General features: G+C 39.4%; 2 protein-coding genes across 2 annotated transcripts; one reads left to right on the forward strand and one right to left on the reverse strand.

Annotated features, from left to right (window-relative positions):
• Window positions 1-269: 269 nt before the first annotated feature.
• On the reverse strand, window positions 270-6,800 carry ppp2r3c (protein phosphatase 2, regulatory subunit B'', gamma). Its single transcript, XM_034135240.1, has 13 exons — window positions 6,624-6,800; window positions 6,382-6,506; window positions 5,101-5,205; window positions 4,881-4,993; window positions 4,049-4,146; window positions 3,752-3,822; window positions 3,533-3,665; window positions 3,389-3,444; window positions 2,058-2,133; window positions 1,513-1,649; window positions 1,093-1,230; window positions 740-799; window positions 270-663 (listed from the first exon to the last, which is right to left on the reverse strand). The coding sequence occupies exons 1-13, from the start codon at window positions 6,688-6,690 to the stop codon at window positions 469-471; spliced, it is 1,374 nt and encodes a 457-aa protein (XP_033991131.1). The 5' UTR covers window positions 6,691-6,800; the 3' UTR covers window positions 270-468.
• A 304-nt stretch (window positions 6,801-7,104) lies between these two features.
• prorp (protein only RNase P catalytic subunit) lies at window positions 7,105-23,091 on the forward strand. The gene is made up of 10 exons (XM_034135336.1): window positions 7,105-7,851; window positions 8,783-8,921; window positions 10,540-10,774; window positions 11,398-11,687; window positions 12,618-12,665; window positions 12,792-12,924; window positions 20,503-20,613; window positions 21,675-21,823; window positions 22,545-22,743; window positions 22,832-23,091. Exons 1-10 carry the CDS (start codon window positions 7,458-7,460, stop codon window positions 22,958-22,960), a joined length of 1,827 nt encoding a protein of 608 aa, XP_033991227.1. The 5' UTR covers window positions 7,105-7,457; the 3' UTR covers window positions 22,961-23,091.
• The last annotated feature ends 519 nt before the right edge of the window (window positions 23,092-23,610 follow it).

The following is a 23,610-nucleotide window of genomic DNA, read 5'->3' on the forward strand; positions in this document are numbered from 1 at the left end:
GTTAGTGCGACGGGGCGGTAGCCTTATCATTTACTGTTTTCAATTACTGAAATATAGAAAAGGAAAAATCTCAAGGAGTTACAAATATATATATATATATACAAATATGTAATTTTTGAAGTGGGTGTTTTAGGTTGACATGGCATAAATTAACTTAAGCAAAACAGTGAGCCATCCATTATAGCCACTTTCAATTGAATTTGACAGTCATTTAAATGACATTTCTATTATACAAAGAAAACTGAAGCATGTAGGCATTGTGAGGAAAGGAATTTTAAAGAAACATTTATTTAAAAAAAGGTCAAAGACAAAAACATGTATTACATCTTCTATACAGGAACATAACAGTCAGGAACAAAAAGCACTGTGTGTCTCCTCCTTCCATCAATCCATTCATTTCTCCAGGCTCTGGGAAACAGGAAGTGTTCAGTGCTTTCAGCTTGGAGCGTCTCTTCTGCCACATAATCTTCAGTTGTCGTCCAGATCTGCCGTGCTGCTGCCGTCGTTGTCGCTGGCAACCAGCACCTCTCTGTTCTCGTAGGTCCAGAAGCCGTTGAGGTCGATCAGGATGCTGGTGACTGTGTCGCCCTGGCAACTGTTCACCAAGTCCTGGAGGGTGATCTTGTAGGGGTCTTTAGGCTTCACCATGTCGTAGATCTCATCCTGAGGAGAGGCAGCGATCAGAAACTGAATTCTTCACCCAAAAACCCCAAAAAGTCTGGATTTGTGTGAACTTTACCTTCACATCCTGGAACGTGACCTGCTCCTGTCCGTGGAGTTTCATCTGCTCCTGAATGGCCTGGAGAACAGAACATGCAACAGCATCACAGATGTGTGTATTCTTGTATTTCTGATGTCCATACAAATATACAAGTAATGTAGTCTAGCCTTAAAAAAAGGCTAGACTACATTTTAAATACTTTTAAATCCCAGGGGGAAATTGATTTTTGGAACAGTTGTTCCATTTAGAATAAATCAATTAGAAGAAGATATTATGAACAAATACATACAAATAAATAAGAAAACAAATAAAATAAATAATAATAATCATTTTTTTTAAAAGGAATGAGAGGATCTAGGATGAGAATTTACCCTGAAGAAAAAGTTGAGGGAGAACACGTTGAGGTATCCTCGATTCTCCATGTCCAAAAGTTTGAAAATGTACTGCAACGCTGCCGGCTCCTTCCTGTTCTCCAACGCCAACACAAAGTCTAGATAGGTCTTATAGTCCTGAGGTAAAGGAAGAGACACACAATTATTCATTCTTAATCTAAATGTACAACTTAGACCCAGGACACAAGAGTCCGTAACATAAAAGGATGCATAAGAGGAGAGGTATAGAGAAATGTCATGTAATTCTCAAATGAATAAAAAGTCTAAACCCTGTTCACCACTTATGTGCCATTTCTGTCTTTTTGTTAGACATCGCTCTGCAACACTATTGATTAGAAACCACTAGAGTAACAATTGAGTTCCAGGACCTTTGTATCATAACTCTGTTTCTGATCGTACCATTTCTCCGTCGTAGGTGAGGCACTCCTGGAACACTCTGTCCAGGAAGACTGAGGTGAGCGTGGCTGTGCCGTAGCGTGAGAGCTCCTCTTTGCTCAGCATGCCGTTGTGGTCCTTATCCAGGTTCAGGTACTGGCCTGTAATGATACAACACATCATAACTGGAATCAACTTTTGTGGATGTTTGATTCTGCTAAACCAGCCAAGTTGCAGTTTACTGTTATTTATGTCAAAGAAATGTCATCACCTTTGACCACAATTTCAAATCAACCGGCTGTGAGGCATACAAGTCCACAAGTAATAGAAACAAAATCATGACCAGTGACTTGCTCTAGTCTATAATTTTTCCGGATTTCCTACACTGACAAAGCCAAGCTACTCTATTTCTATTGACTCAATATCCCAGTTTCTGCACCCACAAAAGTATTTTAGTTTGGTTAGTTCATGTAATATTTGATTTATAAGCCGATAACATTCCTTAGGATCATCATGAAGACTTGATGAGAGACTGGAAGCCTGACATTCACGCTTAGACATTTTCTCACCGTAGACTCTGAGAGCCGAGGGGGCAGAGAACCAGTTGGACTCCTGACTCTCTTTAGACAGCTCCTCGTCTCTCAACTGGGAGCAGAGAGGAAGAGGAGAACAGAGAAAGAGAGAAGAAGAAAAACATGACATCAGCTGGTCTGTACACTGGTGGGAATATTGCTTAATGATGGAGTTGCCCTTACAATTTGATATAAGACAGTATTAATCCAGATAAAGAGCTACGATCCTCTTTTAAAGGTCCCATGACATGGCCATTTCTACTGATCATAATTCCATTGTTGAGGTCTACTAGAAGTGGTTTCTCATACAGCATCTCTGTATAGTATGTGTATTCACTCTCTGTCCTAAACGGCTTGTTGGAGCTCCTGCCCCCCCCTCCCTATGAGCCCACTGTGCTCTGATTGGTCAGCTCGCCCACTCTGTTCTGATGAGTCCACCACCGTTACAGCGGAACATCAGTGATTATGTGTTACAATGGCGTTAGCAACCAGAAAATGACACCAGTAATGACAAACAGATGAGAATGCTGCGTGGGGTCTCGGTGCCGTGTTGGCGGGATGTTGCGGGGCTCGCTGCTGTGAGGAGCGGACAGTGTGAGCTGGCTTGGTGTCATTTCCTGGTTGCTGCGTGGGGTCCTGAGCACACACAAACACTCACAGCCGAAGTAAAAACAATAAGTGTGGCTTGATATTGAGTAAGAAAAAGGTTTATAACGCTGTGAGAATGGGTCCGCGGAGAGCATTTCTCCGCCATCCCAACTCGTCTATTACCAACGTTCACTGCGTTTGATAGTGACGCCAAGGGATCCTGGTGTGTGAGGAGCTCCACGGATTGGTCCATTTTGGACCAATGGGTCCCCGGGCGCCTTACATAATGGCAGCCCACTGCTCCTAACACTAGGATGGGTCAAATGCAGAGAAACCGTTTCGTTACATAGTACCTGTACTACGTAATGACAATAAGTTGAATCTTCAATCTTCTTCATTTGGGTATGGTCACGTCACTATACCCAGCAAGATCTCCAACGAGGCGTTCTGGGGCAGCATAGACAGGTCTTTTCTGTGTTAGAGTTTTACTCGCTACAGGGTGTACTTTGAGGGTTTGTGACTCTGCAGACCGTTTACATGAATAAAAACCTTCATAACACACAAGGGGACGGGTAATAACCAGAAAAGCATATGATGGGACCTTTAAAATATGAGCTTTGGTCCTTTTACTGCCGGCTGGTAGTGTAGAAACCAAATAAACTTGTCACGTTTTATTACATATACCTACAACAACAAAAACGTTGACTTGACAAAAATTAGAGTAATAAAAAAGGTTCTACCTCCAATAAATCGTCCAGAAAACTGCAGGCTAATATATCCTGGATTTTGATCTTTCCTGAAAAACAAAACAGACACTCTCAGTAAAGGAAATAAGTTTAATACTTTAAAGATACATTTGTATAACGTGTGTGGTTCAGACTCACCTGTTCGGAGGGGGTCGAGGAAGAAAAAGAACTTCCTGACAGCGGTGCAGACGTAGAAGGAGTAGAAGGACTTCTCCAGTCCGTCCAGCTGAGGCAGAGTGGGGATCAGCTCCAGGATGTAGTTCTCCAGATCCTATTTCACAAAAATGATGGCTTTTAAGAATCATTTCAGCGCATTGAAACTGTTTAAATGTGTCTTTAAGTGATGGAAGTGCCTACCGACTCTCTGAGGTGGCCCTGTCCTGCTACATCATACAGACTCAGGCCGATGCGGGTCTGATGCAGCCACACTACAGAGAGAAGAGAGTACAAGATAGTCACCAGTTCAGATGAATGCATGTCAGTAAACTAGGCTGGGAGATACTTAAACAAACGAATATAAAGGGAAATATCCTAATATATGCTTATAAAATGTTTTGAGTTACGGTAAAGGAGCTTTTTGACATTAGTTGTACCTTCTAAAAGGTATTGTATATATTAAACATGTAAAAAGAGGAAGAATATGAAGGTCCGGACCTTTCCTCATGACGTAGTTGAAGAACTGCATGATGGAGATCCTGCCGTAGGGGTCGCTGTGGAGCAGCTTGGCGTACACTCTGGCTGTGAAGAATTTACTGAAGTAAAGAGAGGAGAGAAGGGGAGAGAAACTTTTATTTTATTTGATCTTACTCTATTTTATCTGAAAGCCCTTTGAATCTTCAATATTAGGTTTTTACCCCTGGATACAGAACTATTTTAACGGGACCTTTTTCTTGACTTTTTGAGATTCAATTAGTCTTCTCTATTCACATCAAAGACCGATTTCCATTTACATTAAAAAACATTTAAAACACTTTTTTTATTAAACATCTTTGGTTTAAGATAATGCATCATTTGCAATTGTAAACACTACATAATTCCTAATAAAAAATAATTTGTCTTCATGGAATATTTCAACTGGGGAAATCTATGGTGATATATATTAGTTATTTGTTTACTCTATTCACCTGTAGTGTCTTGCAACATGTAAACAATTCATACATTATTCATCAATGGATCATTTTAAACGTTGTTTATTCTTAAAATGAGTTTTTTCTCAAACTCCTCAATCTGTACTTCAGTAGCACTACAAAATAACTTTCCAGTAGTGACACAATTGTTTTGTTTTGCCTGAATACAGTCGTACCCAAAGGCAAGACACATTGACGCCTAAGGGATTTAAGAAGTGACAGCAGAGGGATCTCCCATAATGAACCTTTGATCCAGCATGAATCCTTGGTGCAAACAGGAACACACACAAAGACTGGCACAGGGAGGGGTGTTACCCAAACTGTGCAGTGCCAGTAAACCTCTACTTCCTGTTCCTCACCTGCACTTGGGCCCGGCCTGCTCCCCCACCTGCTGGTAGGCTTCATAGCTGATCATGGCCTCCTCCCCGCTCACTGGAGGCACCTGGTGCTTATCGAGCAGGAACCACAGGTTCTACAGGAACACAAGGAGGAAGAGAATACAGACACCAAATAAAACCCTACAATGCTGTTACTCGTGTAGAAGTAGGTCATTATGTTGTGACTGACTGAAGTGTTTACCTGCAGTTCCTCATTATCCAGCAGTTCTCTGCTCTTCCTCTGCAGGAACACGGCTCTGGATTCCTCTCTCAGTTTCTGAAGTAACACTTCATCCTCTGCTGGTAGCTGCACAGCAATATAATCCTCATCATCACTAACACCATCACAAGTGTTTCAATATTTCTACTGTACCCTTCGGTATTGTACTGTATGAGCATTTTCATCACAGTTATTATCAAAACAGCTGAGTTACAGTCATTAGACACCTTGAAGAAAAACTGCATTTACTAGTTTTCTTCTTTCTGATGTAATATCTTTTTTTATTATCGTCATCTCAATGTGAGCTTGCCTGATAAACACGTCTTGAAAGACTGCAATGTTGCACTTTGAATATCCCAGTAAATCAAGTGTCGTCACCATATATTAAATCGCTCTTCTGACAATGATAAAATATTTACAAATATCACAAAGTGTGCAACAAATCAATTTTGATTAGATTTAATTTTGGGGACTGAGATGGATACTAGACATAGTCACATGTCAATTTAACACAATCAGCCACATTTGTATCAACTCACAAAAGCAACTAAAATATGATAAGACAATTTCATCACTGGAGTCTCCAGTAGGGGATTGGACAGAAATGGTGATTCAGACATACCATTGGAAACTTTAAAATAAAAGTGTATCTTAAAGATGATGATATGTATCGTTGATCATTTAATCCGTACAGCAATCAAGATCAATGTATTGTTATGCCGGTACTAGTAACAATGTATTAGATTACATTCTGTACTATAAAGGTACTATTTTGTCTGATGTGCACAATCCTGTTAACTTTGGGACTTTTTGTGAACATCCAGATGTTCAATAATGTTTTTAATGGCACCTTTTGTGTTCAGTTGATCAATTTGTTCAAGAATTTAGTAAATCATTTTTGAAAATCACTGAATACTTTTTGGGAAATATTGGCAGTATACTGAAAGCAGCAGAAAGGTAGAACTGGGTACACCTTAATATCTGCCTACTTATTGCTATTGATATTGTTAGTGTGATATTCAACAACAAATTGGCATTATTTTCTATTAAGCGACAATACAATCTATAAGACTTTACATATTGTTCTTCTTACATATCTTACACATTACTCTTTGAAATGTAATATTTAAGTGCACTTGTTTGGCAGATTCTGTTGTTGGGATTTAGTGATGTGAATCACTGGTCTTGTACCACAACACAATCAAAACGACATGAATGAAAACACTTTTCATTGGGTTTGTATGTAATGTATCAATATAATACCCTGTAGTAAAATCGTGGGATGGTCTTGTAGGACTTGTCTTTGTCGCCTCCTTCCTTCCACTCTGTATAGTATTTGGTGAACAGCTCTGTTTCTTCTGCTTTCTTTTCCTCTTCGCTCCTCTCATCTGTAACGTCACACCAACAGTTAATGTTGATTTAGCTAACAAGTGACTTAAGCTATCAATCCACAGTAGCTAGCTTTAGCCGCCGGTATGTTACATTAGTTTACATTTTTGTCTCACCTTTTTTGGTGTTTGCTAATCTTCTTTTCAAAATATCCGACCAATGAGGTTGTTTTTCTTCAGCCATACTTGCTAAGAAGCCAAATAAATATTTCGTCAGTATATTTTAGCCTTTCCAAAAGACAAAAATATGACAAAAGTAGACTTGTAGACTACCCAAAAGTGAGACAACGTCAAGTAACTGACTGAACAAGAGTAAGGCTTCCGTTTTGAGTTTAGTATTTCAAAATAAAAGTCTACTTTTGTAAACATTTGGAACATCTCATAGTCTAATGTTTGAGGATTAACAAAAAGGCAACGTATGTGAATTGATATTTATTCAAAAAATTGAATAATATTGTGTATTTATATTTGTTATCTTTCTGTTTTAATTGACAAAATGTTCGCCTTTATTCTACCGCCGAAATCGCGCATTCCGGTCTTTCTATGGTTATTTTTCACAAACTTGACACACGGTGCTGTCAAGCGTTGATGACGTCAATGTGTGCGACATTAGTCCATGCCTACAGTTTCCAGTTGCATTTGTCCATGAAGTAATTAAAAAAGATATATGCTGTTAACTTCTGATATCAAGGGAACGTGTGAGTCGCATTTAAAGACATATAGGTATGCTTCGAGCTAACGAGACAGTGATAGTAATCTTCAGATAGCAAGTAGCATTTGGAAACGGCAAGGTTATTGATACATGTAGCTAACAACATGTGGTAGCTTTATAGTCAGTTTATCTGGGAAATACCTGTTTATGTCATGTCAGTTAAGGAATATAGCTGATTTATAACTGAAGTGGATGTGAAGTGTAGTAATAGATAATCTAAGTTAAATTCAGAGGCTAACATGGGCTCCACATTGTTATTCAAAGGCAGAATATGCTTGAAGCCTTTCTATCACCGGGGGAGTTTCTTCACATTAAACTCTTCCATCTTCAAGTCATCACACCTGCCTCTCTCAGCACGCTCCCTGTGCACCAGAGGCCCTTTCCCCAAACCTGGAGCCAGGCACACAGACAGAAGTTCTGATACACAGGGGGGAGTAAACAAGAGCACCTTTCAAAACAGGGAAGAGGATTTTGGGGATGGTGCTAGAAGAGGTAAGAGCTCCACTGTTAGGCAGAAGCCTTCCTTCCCCAAATCTGTGTTTGCTGCCGGGACTGCAAAGAGAACAGCAGAGATCCAGAAGAGGAAAGCAGCGTTGTTCTTTCAGGAGGAGGAGCAGCATGGAGGGAGAACAGGTAGGACACACTGACGTGGAGTTCTGATTTGCTCACTAAAGCTGTCATACAGACAGATGTTTGTGGTGCACAAACAATTTAGAATACAAATTGTTTGAGCACTTTTAATCTGTGCACAAATCATTCCAAATAATTGTTGTTATACTTTCTCAATAGGCATTTTGCTAGGGCTGTGTATTGGAAAGAATCTGATGATATGATTCGTATCCTGAAAAAGGGGTTACAATTCAATATATTGCGACTCATCATTAACAAGGTGATGTATTGCAAATGTAATATCTTATTTTAGGAAAAGTGTCATTACAATGAACTCATCACCATATGCATTAAATCGTTTTTTATCCAATCAGGACAGTGGGCGCTGAATGTGCATTTGTTAAAGTCCCTGTAACTTTTAATCATTGCACAATGGTTTTTTGCAATCTGAGCAAAGCTATTAAAAAAGGAAATGTCAGGTTTGTATTTGTGTTTTGTGCCTCTACAGTTACATGTTTACATGCTTCAGTGTTCAAAGACGTCTTTACTTTTCTGGGAACCTTCAGGTGTTATCCTTTGCAGACCATTTACAAACATGCACACAAGCCTATACAACACACTACAGGAAAGGGGAAATCCCCACAAGCCTAATAGGGCTCCTTAACATTTTCCTATATCAATAAAGACAAAGATAGGGACAAATAATCTTGCAGTAAAATAAGTTCATAAAAAATGTAAACAAACAGTGAAAATGACATACAGACTGTATTTATTATTTAACTATTCATTACAATTGATTCATTGTTTTTGACAATTTATTCTATATCGCAATACTTCTAACACCTTTAAACTCTAAGTTTTGGTTAACTGTTTTTTATTTTTTGTTTTAGTGCCTAAATCCTAAATAAGTCTACCAAAATGTTTTGGAATAATAATTGAGCTTGATGTTTTACAGCGTCTCTGCAACCTCCCGATCGGCCGCTCTCTGCTGCTGAGTGGAGGGATCTGAAGGAGTCTCGGGGAAATGCACCCCGCTTTGACATCCGCATGATGGTACAACTGTTCACCACCGCGGCAGAGCTGAATATCGCTAAGTAAGAGGAGGACCAGTGTGTTTGTGTCAGTGATTTTGACAACTCTTATTTAGGTCTCAATTGTCCTCACTTTAAATATATATCTATTTTTTTGCTGAATCAGAAAACGTTTTATTTTCTGATAGGGAAATGTACTGTCCTCTAGCAGCAAGGTAGGGTGGCTGACAGGTGCAAACATGCTACAACTGCCCAAAACATTTCCTTTAGGAGAAACGCGCTGCAGCTTCAGAAACGATGCATATCTAAAAACACAAATGTGCCAAAACACATGCAAAAGAAGAAACAATTTCACCAACTTGAAGCAACATTCGCAGTGTTTACAAAAACTATACGCATGTGTTTAAATGTTGCGTTATTTTATTCGCAGTGTTTTGTATTTGCAGCTTTTCGTTAATGCATCGCTTTAAAGGTCCCATGTCATGGCCATTTCTACTGATCATAATTCCATTGTTGAGGTATACTAGAATAGATTTACATTGTTCAATGTTCCAAAATCACATTGGTTTCTCATACAGCATCTCTGTATAGTATGTGTATTCACTCTCTGTCCTAAACGGCTTGTTGGAGCTCCTGCCCCCCCCTCCCTATGAGCCCACTGTGCTCTGATTGGTCAGCTCGCCCATTCTGTTCTGACGAGTCAACCACCGTTACAGCGGAACATCAGTGATTATGTGTTACAATGGCGTTTGTTAGCAACCAGGAAATGACACCAGTAATGACAAACAGATGAGAATGCTGCGTGGGGTCTGGGTGTCGTGTTGGCGGGATGTTGCGCGGCTCGTTGCTGCGAGGAGCGGACAGTGTGAGCTGGGTTCATTTCCTGCTTGCTGCGTGGGATCTGCAAGACATCGCGAATGGACGCGGGAAGGGGGGGGGGTGCTGAGGGGGCTGCAGCACCCCCATCTGCGAGGCTCCACTAGCACCCGTCCCCCGCACCCCCAAACGTGGCGCACCTACAGTGTAAGCGCCCCACAGTTTCGCCGCTGCGATGCTCCACTAGCACCCGTCCCCCGCACCCCCAAACGTGGCGCACCTACAGTTTCGCCGCTGAGAGAGTGTGTGTGAAGAGCTCCACAGACCAATGGGTCCATTTGGGTATGGGCACGTCACTGTACCCAGGAAGAACACAATGGAAAAAGAGAAATCTCCAACGAGGCAGCATAGACAGGTCTTTTGTCTTACAGAGTTTTACTCGCTACAGGGTGTACTTTGAGGGTTTGTGACTTTGCAGACCGTTTACATGCATAAAAACCTTCATAACACACAAGGGGACGGGTAATAACCGGAAAAGCATGACATGGGACCTTTAAGTAAGCACGTTTCGTCAAGTTCATGAAGATGTTTCTTCATTTGCATGTGTTTTGGCACTTTTGTGTTTTTATATTTGCATCTGATGTATTTTGGGCCGTTGTCCACCTGTCAGCCACCGTAGAAAAGGACCTTTGCAGATGAAACACAAAATAAATAATAGAAAGTTGAAAAGAAAGCCAGTGCTAGCCTACTCTATATGTTAGCATATTTAAATCTCAAGCACTATCCCTTTGAGTTCATCGCAAAAATAAATGTCAATGACAGCTTTTCGTATGTTACTAAATTGAACTGTACCTTTCTACCACAGGTCGCTACTGACTTTTGTAGCCACGGAAACAGGGACGCTCTCCTATGAGCTGTTACTACGGTACCTGACGTTGTGTGTGCGCGGCGGACACGATGCCGAGGCGTTCGATGTCTATGAAATAATGCAAGGAAATTTCCCTGCTCTGGACACAGGAGCCTCCTGCCTCTTTATCCAATCCTTCAGCCGCACGGAGAGGTGGAGGGAGGCCATCAGCATCCTCGAAGAGATTAAGAAGGTGAACAGCGTTTAGATTTTTACCTAAAAATCACATAAAAGGGATAGTTTGGATGTGTTACAGTGCGGTTGTATAAGGTCAACTTTTTTCCAAATTCTGATATGCTGCACATATTTCATTTTCTAGTAATTTAAAATAGTGTATAAAATATGTTTATGTATGCACTGTTATACACCAAAGCAAATTATTTAAACGTGTACAGTACACCTGGGCAATTGACCTGATTCTGTTTAATAGGGTAAAAGTACTGGTTTTTTTTATGGAGTCTGGTGGCTTAAAAGAGAGCTAGATAACAGATTTAGTTTCCTGTCAAAAACATAGACTGTATATCTGTCTCAGAACAAGGTAAAGTGTTGACAAAATATCGAAATATTGCCTAAACTTGAACTGATACTGGGTTTTTTACGGTGGCTTAAATTTGTTTTATTGCCGTCCGCATCAGTACATTGTTTTTCTTCCTGCTTGTAGACTGCCATCTACTGTAAATAATACACTGACTATGGATAAGTACTTCACACAACCCCACTTCAAACAGTCCAAACTATCCCTTTAAATCCATATTGGATTTGGAGGACATGGCATCCTTACTTTATCATCACCTAGTTTTTCCGTTATCCTAACAGGTGTGTACCCCTTCATCAAGCAACTACGGGGAAATTGTCACCGCAGCGATGTTGAATGGAGACACCACCACCGCCTGGGCCCTGTATGATGAAATCATTGAAAAGGGGCGGACCCCGCACCAGGAAACCTGGGAGGCTCTGTTTAAGGCAGCGGGGAAGATTAAGCAGGAGGAGGCCATGTCTGCCTCTGAGCACCAGGAGAGGCTGCTGGGAATTCTGCTCTACATGAGGGACAACCAGATCTACCCCCAGCACGGCCTCACCAGCACCATCAATGCCTGGTTTGAAAGGTATTGGAGAGTGGGGGGAGACTTTCAGGGTTAGATGGGAAACTAAGGATGGATATACATTATTCTAATTCCTAATTTCAGCAGCTTCTGTTCTCTAGACTTTTGATATTAAAAATGGGGTTTGTGTGTGTGCAAAGATTTCAATGCAGGATCAGAAATCCTATATTCATCCCGAAGTGGGGAAATGTATGACGCTACAGCAGCAAAGGTATAGTGCAGATAAAAGAAGAAGGGAAACTGAGTAGGCTTACATAAAAAGGCAAACACAAGTTATTATTAAGTTATTACATTTTTTAAACAAATAAGCAAAACTAAAAAAGTTAAATTAACCAAAAATGATATATGTATTTATTTAAATTAAATGGCATTAAAAAACAGAAAAGGTATTATAGTTCAATCTATAAATCATCAATTAAATTAACAAATCTATGTTTCTTTAAATCTGCGATTATGTTATTATCTTAATATTATGAACTTATTTCCAATATATTTTTCTTGTGTTGCTCTTTCACATTACGATCAATGAAGTGTTAAAATAGGTCATGTCACATTATTCCAAGGCATGAGTGGGTCCCCAATATATTTTGATCTTGCAAGGGGTCCTTGGCTGCTCTATACTTTCATTATGACATCATTTATTTAAAAAACTTGAGTAAATTATACTAAAAATAAGAACACAACAGGTTGACTGATGAAATTATGTTATTGGAGAAGGGTTTTTTTCACATGGAGGAAAAAAAGGCTGGTTTTAACATCATCATGATCAGTAACTGTATATATAACTGTACATTTTCACTGAACTTTGGTCCCCTTACTTTCCTCAATTTTATATTAATAAAATACATCTGCAAACAAAAATTCATACCTCAAGTAATAATTCCTCACTCTCATTCCTCCATTCTCTTTTCGTCTCTTCCTCCCTGTCTCCAGACTCTCAGGACAGAAATGGACAGGAAGTTTGACCAGCGCCACCCCAAAGTAATTACACCACCTTCCTACCTCAACATGAATCTTCCTAGATTATTTGTCTTCATAGATATTAGTGCAAGGCCTGAATAGTGTGTTCTGTATGTATTGTTTATGAATATTTATGTGTGTTTTTAGGGGTGTGTGCCGCTGTTGTGGGTCTCAGTTGGAGTCAATCAAGCTGACTGATGAGGAGTACCAGCAGCTGAAAGACAGAGTGATGGCTGACATCATTCAGGGACGAGATGTTTTTGAAAAGACCACACCGGAGGTAAACACACACACATACTAAGAATTGTTTCCATTGGTCCATAAGATCTCTGAATAAGTGTGTTATAATTTAAAAAAGGCCATTAAGAGCATTTATATAGCTTAAATACACCTATACTTGGCCTTTAAGATATAGTATGCAAGTAGGTTTTTAATATTTCCTTGTATTCAGTGATATAAATCAAATCTAAATTGGTAATAACTTTTTTATTATTATTTAATTATTTTACAACTGTATGCAAACATTTAAGAACTCTCCCGAATTAGAACATATGGCACTATATAAATCCACAAAAATAAATAAAAAGTAAAATAAAAAAATAAATAATTTAAACAAAAAAAACAATTCAAAGACGGTCCAACCGAATACTTATTATATATTTCATGATATTGAATTGTATTAATTCATTTGTGCTCGCAGTTTATCCATTACATATGCTCTACATTTATTTAAATACAGGACATGATTAATAATAAATCATTCTAATCGTGGTGGGCGATGAACATTTGGGAAGTTTTAAGCTATATTCAGATGGTAAATCTCTAGTTGGAAATAACTCATCCTATATTACAACTCAATGATGTTCCAAATCTCTATTTTGAGGCTCATCTACGAATAGCATGGCACATTAGCTTTCTATCTCCTTCTCCCTAACTTCTGCTAGATGGCGTCATCGGTACACACGCAGCACCGCGCTGCTGAGGTTACAAACAGCTTCTAGAGAGTGAAACAGATTCTGATCAGATCTCCTTTTGCTGGTGTTTAAGTCGTTTTTTTTCCCCAGGTGTTTTAGAGGAAGTTAAATGCACAGGAAGTCTTCTGTTATTCCATGTCATTTTGAGGTATTCTGGCCTTTAAAATCCCTTTTTTGATAGAGATTGAGCTAATATCTGGAAGAGATAAAGCCTACTTGTTTCCAATCTTCATGTTTGGTAGCATAACCATTTTTTTCCCCTTGAAGTTCTTTTTTCAATTGTTTAAATTGACAACTTTACAGTATTAGCGTCCAATACTGCTTAATAATTTACCGTAGCTACATTTTAAGCTGTATTAACATAATAGAGCTAAGTAAAGTACTTTAGCCACATTATGAATATGAATTCATAAAGTTGATTGTGCTAAGTAATGTACCTTAGCTACATTAATAGGCTATCTTAGCATCTCACAGATTGTAATGTAATTTAGCTACATTATTAAGATATTAGCATCTAATTGAGAATAATAATATGCTTTAGCTTCACCATTATTATGTATTAGCATTCAGGGCCGGCCCTGACCAATTTGCTGCCCTAGGCAAGATTTTAGCTGGCGCCCCCCCCCACGAAAATGCAGACACTCACTATGACTCGCGCATGCATGCACGTGTACGGTTGTGGCATGACCACCAAAACAGAAAGATATGGACACAAGATGTGTGCAACTGTATTAAGTATCCTATCCATGTGAACATTATTTAAGTGGGGGGTGGACCTAACCTCCTCTAGGGGGGTCCGGGTGCATGCTCCCCCGGGAAGATTCTTTTTGTTTAATATTGAAGTTAAAAGTATCAATCTGGTGCACTTTGAGAGCAAAATGAAGAGATCTATGGATACATCTCTCAACACCCATATGAAACAGAACTGTAAACAGATTTACTTTTTCTTTATGGATGTTTTACAAATCACTCCCCTTTTAAACTGTGTGCCATAGTTTATGGCCGCTGTGCGCAATATAGGTGTAGGTCTGTTAGTATAAGATAATAAGATGTACTTTGTTGATCCAAAATCGGGAAATTGTGTTCTTATGAAATTTAAAAAAAAAATATTTTTTTACTTTCTAACTTTTTTTTCTTTTTTTTTTCTCCCCATCTTTGGCGCCCCCAATGGGTTGATGCACCCTTAGCATTCGCCTATACTGCCTATGCCAAGGGCCGGCCCTGTTAGCATTCAACAGAACTAAATAATGTACCTTAGTAATATCATTAAATTAATCTAAATAATGTTCCATGGACCTTAGCTACATTATTAAGCTGTTTTAGCATCTAATGGCGCATTTCCACTACAGTGCGGAGCTCGCTTTAAGCGTGCCGTGCCCGGCCCGTTTTTGGTTGCGTTTCCACTTGGCGTAGTTCCGGCTAGCGGGTACTATTTCACAGTTTTTCTGGCCCCATAAAATCGAGGTTCTTTCCGGGCCAACAACCAGGCTGAGTCGGGCTGAGTATGCTAAACTAGAGAGAATAGCTGGCAAGGGGGCTACAACTAGAACAAGAGGAACATATTTGACCGTGATTTAATTGTAATACACGTTTCAAAATGATGCCGAAGTAACAACATACTGATACCGGTTAGTAAAAACCATGAATTAATGCTTTGACAAGTCTGCAGACAGACGGCAGGCGAAAAACCTTTTAAAATGCGTGTTTTCTTAATGGAGATCGGCTAAGCTAACGCAGTATATGCTCCGACCGTCCACACTCACAACAACGCCCTATACAGACATAAATAAATCAGCGACTGTATTCGCCATGACACAGACAGTCTGTGGTTTGTACTCGTTTAACTTTTGTCTAGTTTCTGAACAGATATGAGGAGCTGTGAGCTCTGAGTGCTAACAGCTAACGGCTGATGTTGTTTTTCTGTGGTTCTCACTGAAGATGACGTCACGGCTCCGCCTACACTGCGTCACTATAATAGTTACTGCCCCAGCTACTAAACTGTAATGGAAACGCAGCATAAAGTGAGCCAGTCCTAACAAGGCCTAACGAGGCCTAGCCATACCGAGCGAGGCCGAGTGAGGCCCTGTAGTGGAAATGCGCCATTAGAGAGCTAAAATATATAACTTAGCTACATTATTAATATGTAATAACATCTAAAAAAGCGTAAAAGTGTAACTTTGCTACATTATCTAGTGATGTCTTAGTCTTTAATAGAGTTTAATATTGTATTTGAATTACATTATTAAGCTGTATTAGCTTCTAACAAAGCTTAATGAGGTACTTTAGCTACATTACCAATATGTATTAGCATTAATACAGCTTAATAATGTAACTAAGCAAAAACAACTTGCTGTATTAGATGCTTATAGTCTGTCTTGCATGTAACACATTTTAAACAGATTTTTGTAATGGACTAATGGATTTAAAAATAACATATAGCATGATAATTAGCACGTTTTAGCAGCTAGCTGTTTCTTCCTGTCTAGTATTTGAGGGGTAGGCTATCATTAAGGCTACTAAGAAAATTCAGAAGCATATTTCCAAGAAAAAATGTAAACTATTCTGCCACTTTGTGCATAGGTTAGTAATCTTTTACATAAAATATGAAATTGTAATGACATATTTGCATGTTGTGAGGTAGGAGGAGTCATTGTTCCACCTGGGCAAACATGTTGTTAAAGGAGAGGTGTCATGGCCATTTCCACTGATCATAATTCCATTGTTGAGGTATTCTAAAATAGATTTATACTGTGCATTTTTCCAAACTCACATTGGTTTCTCATACAGCATCTCTGTAAAGTACGTGTATTCACTCTCTGCCTTTAACGGCTCGTTGTAGCTCCAAAAGCTCCAGCCCCCACCCTCCCTGTGAGCACAGTGTGCTCTGATTGGTCGGGACGTTGTGAATCGCGCTGAGCTCCGTGGAGGTGTTGTTTCCTTGTTTAGGATACATAGCGAAACACAGCCAAACTCATCCTGAGCACACACAAACTCACATCCGAAGTAAAAACAATAAGTGTGGCTTGATATTGAGTAAGAAAAAGGTTGATAAACGCTGTGAGAATGGGTCTGCAGAGAGAATTTCGCCGCGATCCCAACTGTCTGTTATCAGCCTGCAGCCAGGGAGGAGAAATCAGCTGAGCTGCCTGCTCCCTGCACACAGATGTGTGCGTGAGGAAGTCCGTGGATTGGTCAATTTGGACCAATCAGCGGGGGCTTCACGTAGCGGCTCCGCGGACGTAACGTAGCGGCTCCACGGATTGGTCCATTTCGTTCCGGGTACGGCTTGACATCATGCCGTCCCGGAAGAATCAAATGGACAATGACGTATCTCCAACGAGGCGTTTTGGGGAGGTATTTTCTGTGTTAGAGTTTAACTCGCTATAGGGTGTACTTTGAGGGTTTTGACTCTGCACACCGTTTACATGCATAAAAACCTTCATAACACACAAGGGGACGGGTAATAACCGGAAAACCATGACACCTCTCCTTTAAGGTTCAGGGTAGCAGTTGATTACCTCGTGGTTTTAAGTTATTCTCCCATCACCTGTTAGATAGCAGCACCACACACATGCACGCAGTTAAACACAAAGTCATGTCTATATTTTTTGTATGGCACTTTCATAACAAAAGAGAGCAGCCTTTTCATGTTGCATGCATATGTACGTGCACTGTCTGTGTTAAAAGAGAGCCAGGACACAAGCTTTTCATAGGATTGGAATGTTCCGGCTGTGTCTTTTATGATGCCAACGATAATAAACTTAAAAACAAGGTTATTCACTTGAAATAGTTCCAAAAATAAATGTGGTAACATCAGAAACGTGTAGTTAATAGTATGTCATATATATTTATGAACAGGGAGACAGTTGGCATAGTTTCCTTTGTGTTTCTTTCAGTAGTCAAGGGGAGTTTGTTGGTGCAACAGTTAGTTAAATTGCGGGGATTTCCAGCATGTAGAGCACCATGTGAATCTGGACCACAACTACCTCCCGCCGATGAGACAGAGCTAGGGAGGCAGACAGACATATGCTCATCAGGACTAATTTTAAGGTCAAACAGGGTGCTTCAGACTACAGTGGGGCAACAGTGCAAAGAGGACGAGGGGCTGTGTTAGAATGTATGTGCTAGTTACAAGGTTACAGCCCGCAGGGAAGCATGATGTAATTTAAAGCACAGCTAGATATATAGATAGATGTTGCATTTTTACACTATAATAATAAAGACTTGTATAGTCCCTTCCTTCACATACAAAGACAAATAAAAGAAAGCAGGAGAGCAATCAAAGACAAAGTCATAGAAAACTAATTAAACCAGCAGACGTAAAAGAAAATGTGCACAAAAAAGAGAAAACAACGCCGGGAGATATGATCATGCTCTTGAGGTTTAGGAAAAAATCTGACGGCTGGTTTCTGGACACCCTGAAGCTGTTTAATAAAATGTTGACCAAGGCACGCAAACACAGCATTTCAATACATCCTGACAAGACGTGATTAAAGCATTAATAAAAATCTAATTTTAGCCATATTTTTCTGAAATTCTTGGCAACATGTTGAGCTAGAATGCCAAGACCAGGCAGATCTTGGCCATAATAAGGAGGTTGACTTTGGAGGAGGTACGCTGGAGCTCATCCTATTCAGGTGGTTTGGAGGACAAGTATACTACAACATTACATTACCTGGTATTTAGCTAATATGCAATGAAATACTGAAGACATGCCTGCCGGAAAAAATCTTTGGGAGTTAAGTATCTTGCCCAAGAACACTTCACCATGCTGACTGCAGGTGGTGGGATCGAACCACTGACCCTAAAGGAATGCCCAGATCTAAAGAAACCGCTGTGTAACTTGTCCGTGACACACACTAACAACCACACACATTAATATCAATATTAATTAACTTTTGCTTTTTTCCACATGTATTTATTAACACCCAAACAAAACCTGTATGTTTTGTAAGTTTGTAAATATGTAAACTTCATTTAACTAGTGCCTTTTGTTTCTGCATTCTCCTTGTTGCTATTACTGTTTTTATTAATGTTTTCGTCACTGCTTTTATTGATTTGTTTCTAATTATAAATGCATAAAGAGGGGCGTGCAAAGATTTGTTGTACCCGATGACAACGACAAAAAAACCCTCCTTATCCTGGTCCTGAATTTATTGCAAACTAACTGAACTGCCATTAATTACCACCGTTGGGAAAACTATAGTGTTTGACTCTTCTTTAACACGCAGTTTTAACAAATTGCATTCTGACGCTGTAGTCTCTAGTGGTGATCTATACCGTAGCATTGCAATATGTTAAAGGACATTTCTCATATTTCTTTGCATTTTGTACACCACTAGTAACGCTTAATGATTTATATACAGAATAGCAAAGAGCTTTGTGTCATAATGCTTCATAAGTAAGCTATTGTAGACAAGTGCAAATGCCTATCTCTGTGTGTGCGTGTGTTTTAAGCAGTCATATCATCCACAGCAGCACAATGAGCTGGTTTCACATATCAGCTGTGGAAAGTCCCTGGATAATTATACTGGACTTTCTCTCTTCCTCCTTCTCCTTGCTGTTATTCTTTCTTCCTTTTCTTTAACAAACTGATCCATGTCCTTCTTTTTAGGTTTGCTGCACCCTTTCTCCATCAAACCCAATCACCTTCTTCATCCATATACTTCCTTTTGTCAATTATCCACGGATTATCTTGTCTTTTAATACATTTATTTGTATTATTATTTTGCCTTCCACCTGAAACACACGTCATTCTTGTAGACATTAATTACTTCCCCGTTCTATTGGTTAAACAATAACAATAGACAATGGAGCATTAACATGTTTTATACAACTATTTTATCAGAGGAGGAATATTACAGCCTTTTTAACATTTTACAGTCACGCTGTGCGTTTGTGAGAGCGCACAAGTTTCACGTCCAGGGGAATTCACTGCAACCTATTTCCATACTGCTGCTATCTAAATCTGAAAGTACCAACAATGTTCCTGTGCTGCAGGCCTATTCTAAGCATGAGAACTGCTTTCCTGCTATGGTACAAAGCTCTAACAGAGATGGAGCCTTCATTTTACCCTAAGAGTGAACTTGTGGTATTTAAATAAGACAGATGACTCAAAACATTTAAACATATTTACCATGAGCTGCATTTTCAGGTGCTGAAGTATACTAACATTTTTGATTTAATACCTATAGGTGTTTCCAAATCAGACTATTTACTTAAATAATGTAGATTAGCCCCTTTAAAGTAGATCTAAAATATGTTTTGTCCAATAAGAAAGAAAGTCGCAAATCCTAATTGTATACAACATCAAACAGCGTATTGTCAGTAGCCAGCTGGCACTCGGCCATGTTAGTGCAGAGAAGGAAAGGCCAGGTAGATTCATTCCTGGCAGACTTGGGATCAGTCAGCCAACCATCAGGCCAGTCAACTCACAGCTACGCTCCTCGGCCACAATAAGGAACAAGATCCTGATGCTGTTTTTGGAGAGTTCTGCAGACCTTTTCTGTACATTTTCAGGACTGTGTCAATTTGGTCAGACATCCAGGTCATTAGCAAGTTCAATTGTCAGCTTTTAAGGCAGCTTCATTCACTGAAAGTTAACCTCAAATATGTTGGTCCAGACTGAAATACATAGACGGATTTCCGAAAATGTTGTACAGACATTCACAGTCCACTTCAGCATAAAAAACACTTACAACTTAAAAAAGCTGTCTAGCTCGCTGTAATGTAGAGAAGTACACATTTATTTTTTAAAACATGCGAATGATCATTACAATATTCTGTAATTACTTTCCTATCTTTTCAAATCAATTTCTTCTCTATGCTTCCACTAACCATTGTTTTCTCTATGTATCACTTTTTGTCTGTTTGTGTGTGTTCAGGAGTTGGAGAGATTCAAGGCGTTCGTGAAGAAAAGGCCAGCTTTTGATGTGGTCGTGGATGGACTGAACATAGCATATCGCACCAACGACACAACACGGCTGTCAGAGACGGTGAGAATAATGCATAGATGCACATGCATGCTTACTGTGATTTCATATTTCACAGGGTCAACCAGGTGCTCTTTCAGAATCCTCTCTGCACACACACAGTTTTACAGTCTGGATTGTACTGGTTTCTTCCTACACATGTCTGTCCAAGCCCGGGGCTTTTTTTGCTGCTTTCACAATGACTAACCTTGCAGTATGTGTGAGTACACGTGTGTAGGAGGTGTCTTCATAACTGGTCAGTACCCGATTTTTTTAACAACACCTAGCCTACTCGTCTACCCACATGTGTCTGTCTGGATCAGCATGTGTCAACTAGTACTTCTGGGTCTGCATTCAAATATGTCTCAACATTTGTGATGCTGTCAGACAAAGAGAAGTACAGATACAGACAGATACACTTACACTTATTTCCCTATATTGTCATCTATTACTTAGGAAAGCAAAGTAAGTTATTTAAATAATGCAAAAAGTCATATAAATTCAGATCAGAAAAACCACACAAACCTCTAGTCAAATGCCTGTATGAATGAAATCGTTGAATGAAATAGGTCAGCAACATGGCTAAATATAGAATATGAAATAGCTGCTAAAATTACTAAAATCACGGAAACATTAGACGCTAGTTATCAGCACACAGTAACATTTGCCAAGATTTACCAAGTTCACTTTCTATATTTAGCATGTTAGCATTTTTCAGTTAATGTTGTTTTATATATTTTAGTATGTTGTTTTAGTTGTTTTTTTACGATTTTTTTATTTTATTTATTGGACATTTTAAAACTTTTGAGGTGGGAGTGTGAGTGAACTTTGGGATTTTAGCCTTTACAGACCTTTTACATGCACAAAAACCTATATAACACACTACAGGAAAGGGAAAACCCAAAAAGCATAAAAGGGCCTCTTTAAAACTGTTAACGTGTTCTGAACTCTGAATGGGACATACATATCAGGACTGTTGATTCATAAAACACTGACTGTTTTTCCTCTCCCTTTAGCATATCTTGAAAAAAAGTTTCAATGTTTAGATAAATAACTGTAATGAGCTGTGTACATGTGTGTTTCAGTTGTTGGCGGTGGTGTCGGAGCTGGAGCGTCAGGGCCTGACGGTGCTGGTGCTTGGGAGGAAACACATGCTGCGGGCCTCCAGATCCTGGGACAGAAACAACATGATGCTGATCCAGAAGAAAGCTCACTGCTTCTTCACTGAAAACATGTGAGCACCTGTTCACAGAGAAGAAAAGCATGAAATATTCTTCATAGAATACATAGAAAATTCAGATTACCTAATGAGAATTTTTAAGGAGAACATGTGGAAGGCTGATTATCCAAAACAGGGAAAACCTTCAGTACAGTCATCCTCATTTAAACATGATATAATATATATCACTGCAATAATAACATAATTATAAATAATACAATATTTTAATATTATAGGATAATTGTATTATTTTAATGGTTTCTAACAAACTCTCAGCACCCACATATACGTGTCAACTCTTGACTGATGTTATAAAACACTTGTGAATGTTATTTTTTATAAAGACATTTCCTATTAATAACAGGTGGTGAATGAGGCCCAATGTTATCCCACTTTTTCTGAATGTATTTGTGGGGGAAACTTCTGAAGCAATTGGAGTCAGGACTCAGAGACACGAGGAGAGCTGGAGCTTTGATGGCATTCTCTGAGAGAATCATCAACATTGTGCATAACAAGATAGAATCATAACACCTCGCCAACAGGCAGGAACAGGGAGACAAAACACTGAGAGCACAGCAGCCAAGGTTGCAGGTGCCTGTGCTCAGTCAGGACAGTATGAACTGATAAACTGGGTCAAAGTTATGGGCCTTGGGAAATATTTCCCCAACAGTATTTACAACCTTGAATTAATGTGTAAACAGTTAACCTCATACCCTTTGCTCTGTGCCTCTCTCAGTTCGGAGGATGACCCCTTCATGCTGTATGCCACTTTGCATTCTGGGAACCACTGTCGGTTTGTGAGCAGGGACATGATGAGGGACCACAAGGCCTGCCTGCCAGACGGGGCCACCCGGCGGCTCTTCTTCAAATGGCAGAGAGGCCACCAGCTGGTGGTGGACGAGTTTGCCACGGCAGGCAAGAGGGTCCGATTCCAGGTGAGAAAGAGAGAAGGGTATTTTGGAGAGATTGGGCACCAAAATAATAAGCATACCCATTAACTGTGTGTATATGTGTGTGTTTTAGAGTATTCCCACCTACGACACCATTGTCCAGACTTCAGCGGACTCATGGCACGTTCCCTACGACGACACAGAGGACAGGGGCACCTGCGAGGTGCCACAGAAATGGCTCTGCCTCACCACAAAGCACTGAACTCACACACACACACACACACACACACACACACACACACACACACACACACACACACACACACACACATAACCATATACACACATATTACTCTGCTTTGATTATAACTGTTGACTTGTAAATAAATCATTTACCACAAGAAGTGTTATTCTTTCATTTAACCACAAAAAGTTGCATGTAATTAAAACATATTTGTGTTAATTTATTATAAAAAGTTATTTTAAAGGGCATTTCTTAAGTGATGCGAAAAATCATTCGAAATGATTAATAAACCAAACAATTAAAGTGGTCATATGATCATATGAATCATGTCAGGAGATGAGTTAATGATTAAAAAAAAGAAAGAATGAAATGTCAATAGTCTTAATGGCATTTTAACCAAAAATATGTATCTACCATGCATTGTTTTGGCACAGTATGAACGACCTGTTCTAATGTTGACATATTCCACATTTTAAGCAATTCTCAAGCCATGTCAATTTCTTTGAAATAATTGTTTAAACCGTAGACTTTTGTGAAATTTGCCATTTATAGAAATTCATCATATTCAGTAGGTGTAGTTGTAAGTGGTGAAGCCGTTCTTAAATATCCATGGTGAAGCCATGGATGTATAATAAGAACCATGAAGCCCGTAAAGTACAAAACAGAGA

The sequence above is a fragment of the Trematomus bernacchii genome, unplaced genomic scaffold (genome assembly GCF_902827165.1).
Source record: "Trematomus bernacchii unplaced genomic scaffold, fTreBer1.1, whole genome shotgun sequence".
Lineage (NCBI taxonomy): Eukaryota > Metazoa > Chordata > Actinopteri > Perciformes > Nototheniidae > Trematomus > Trematomus bernacchii.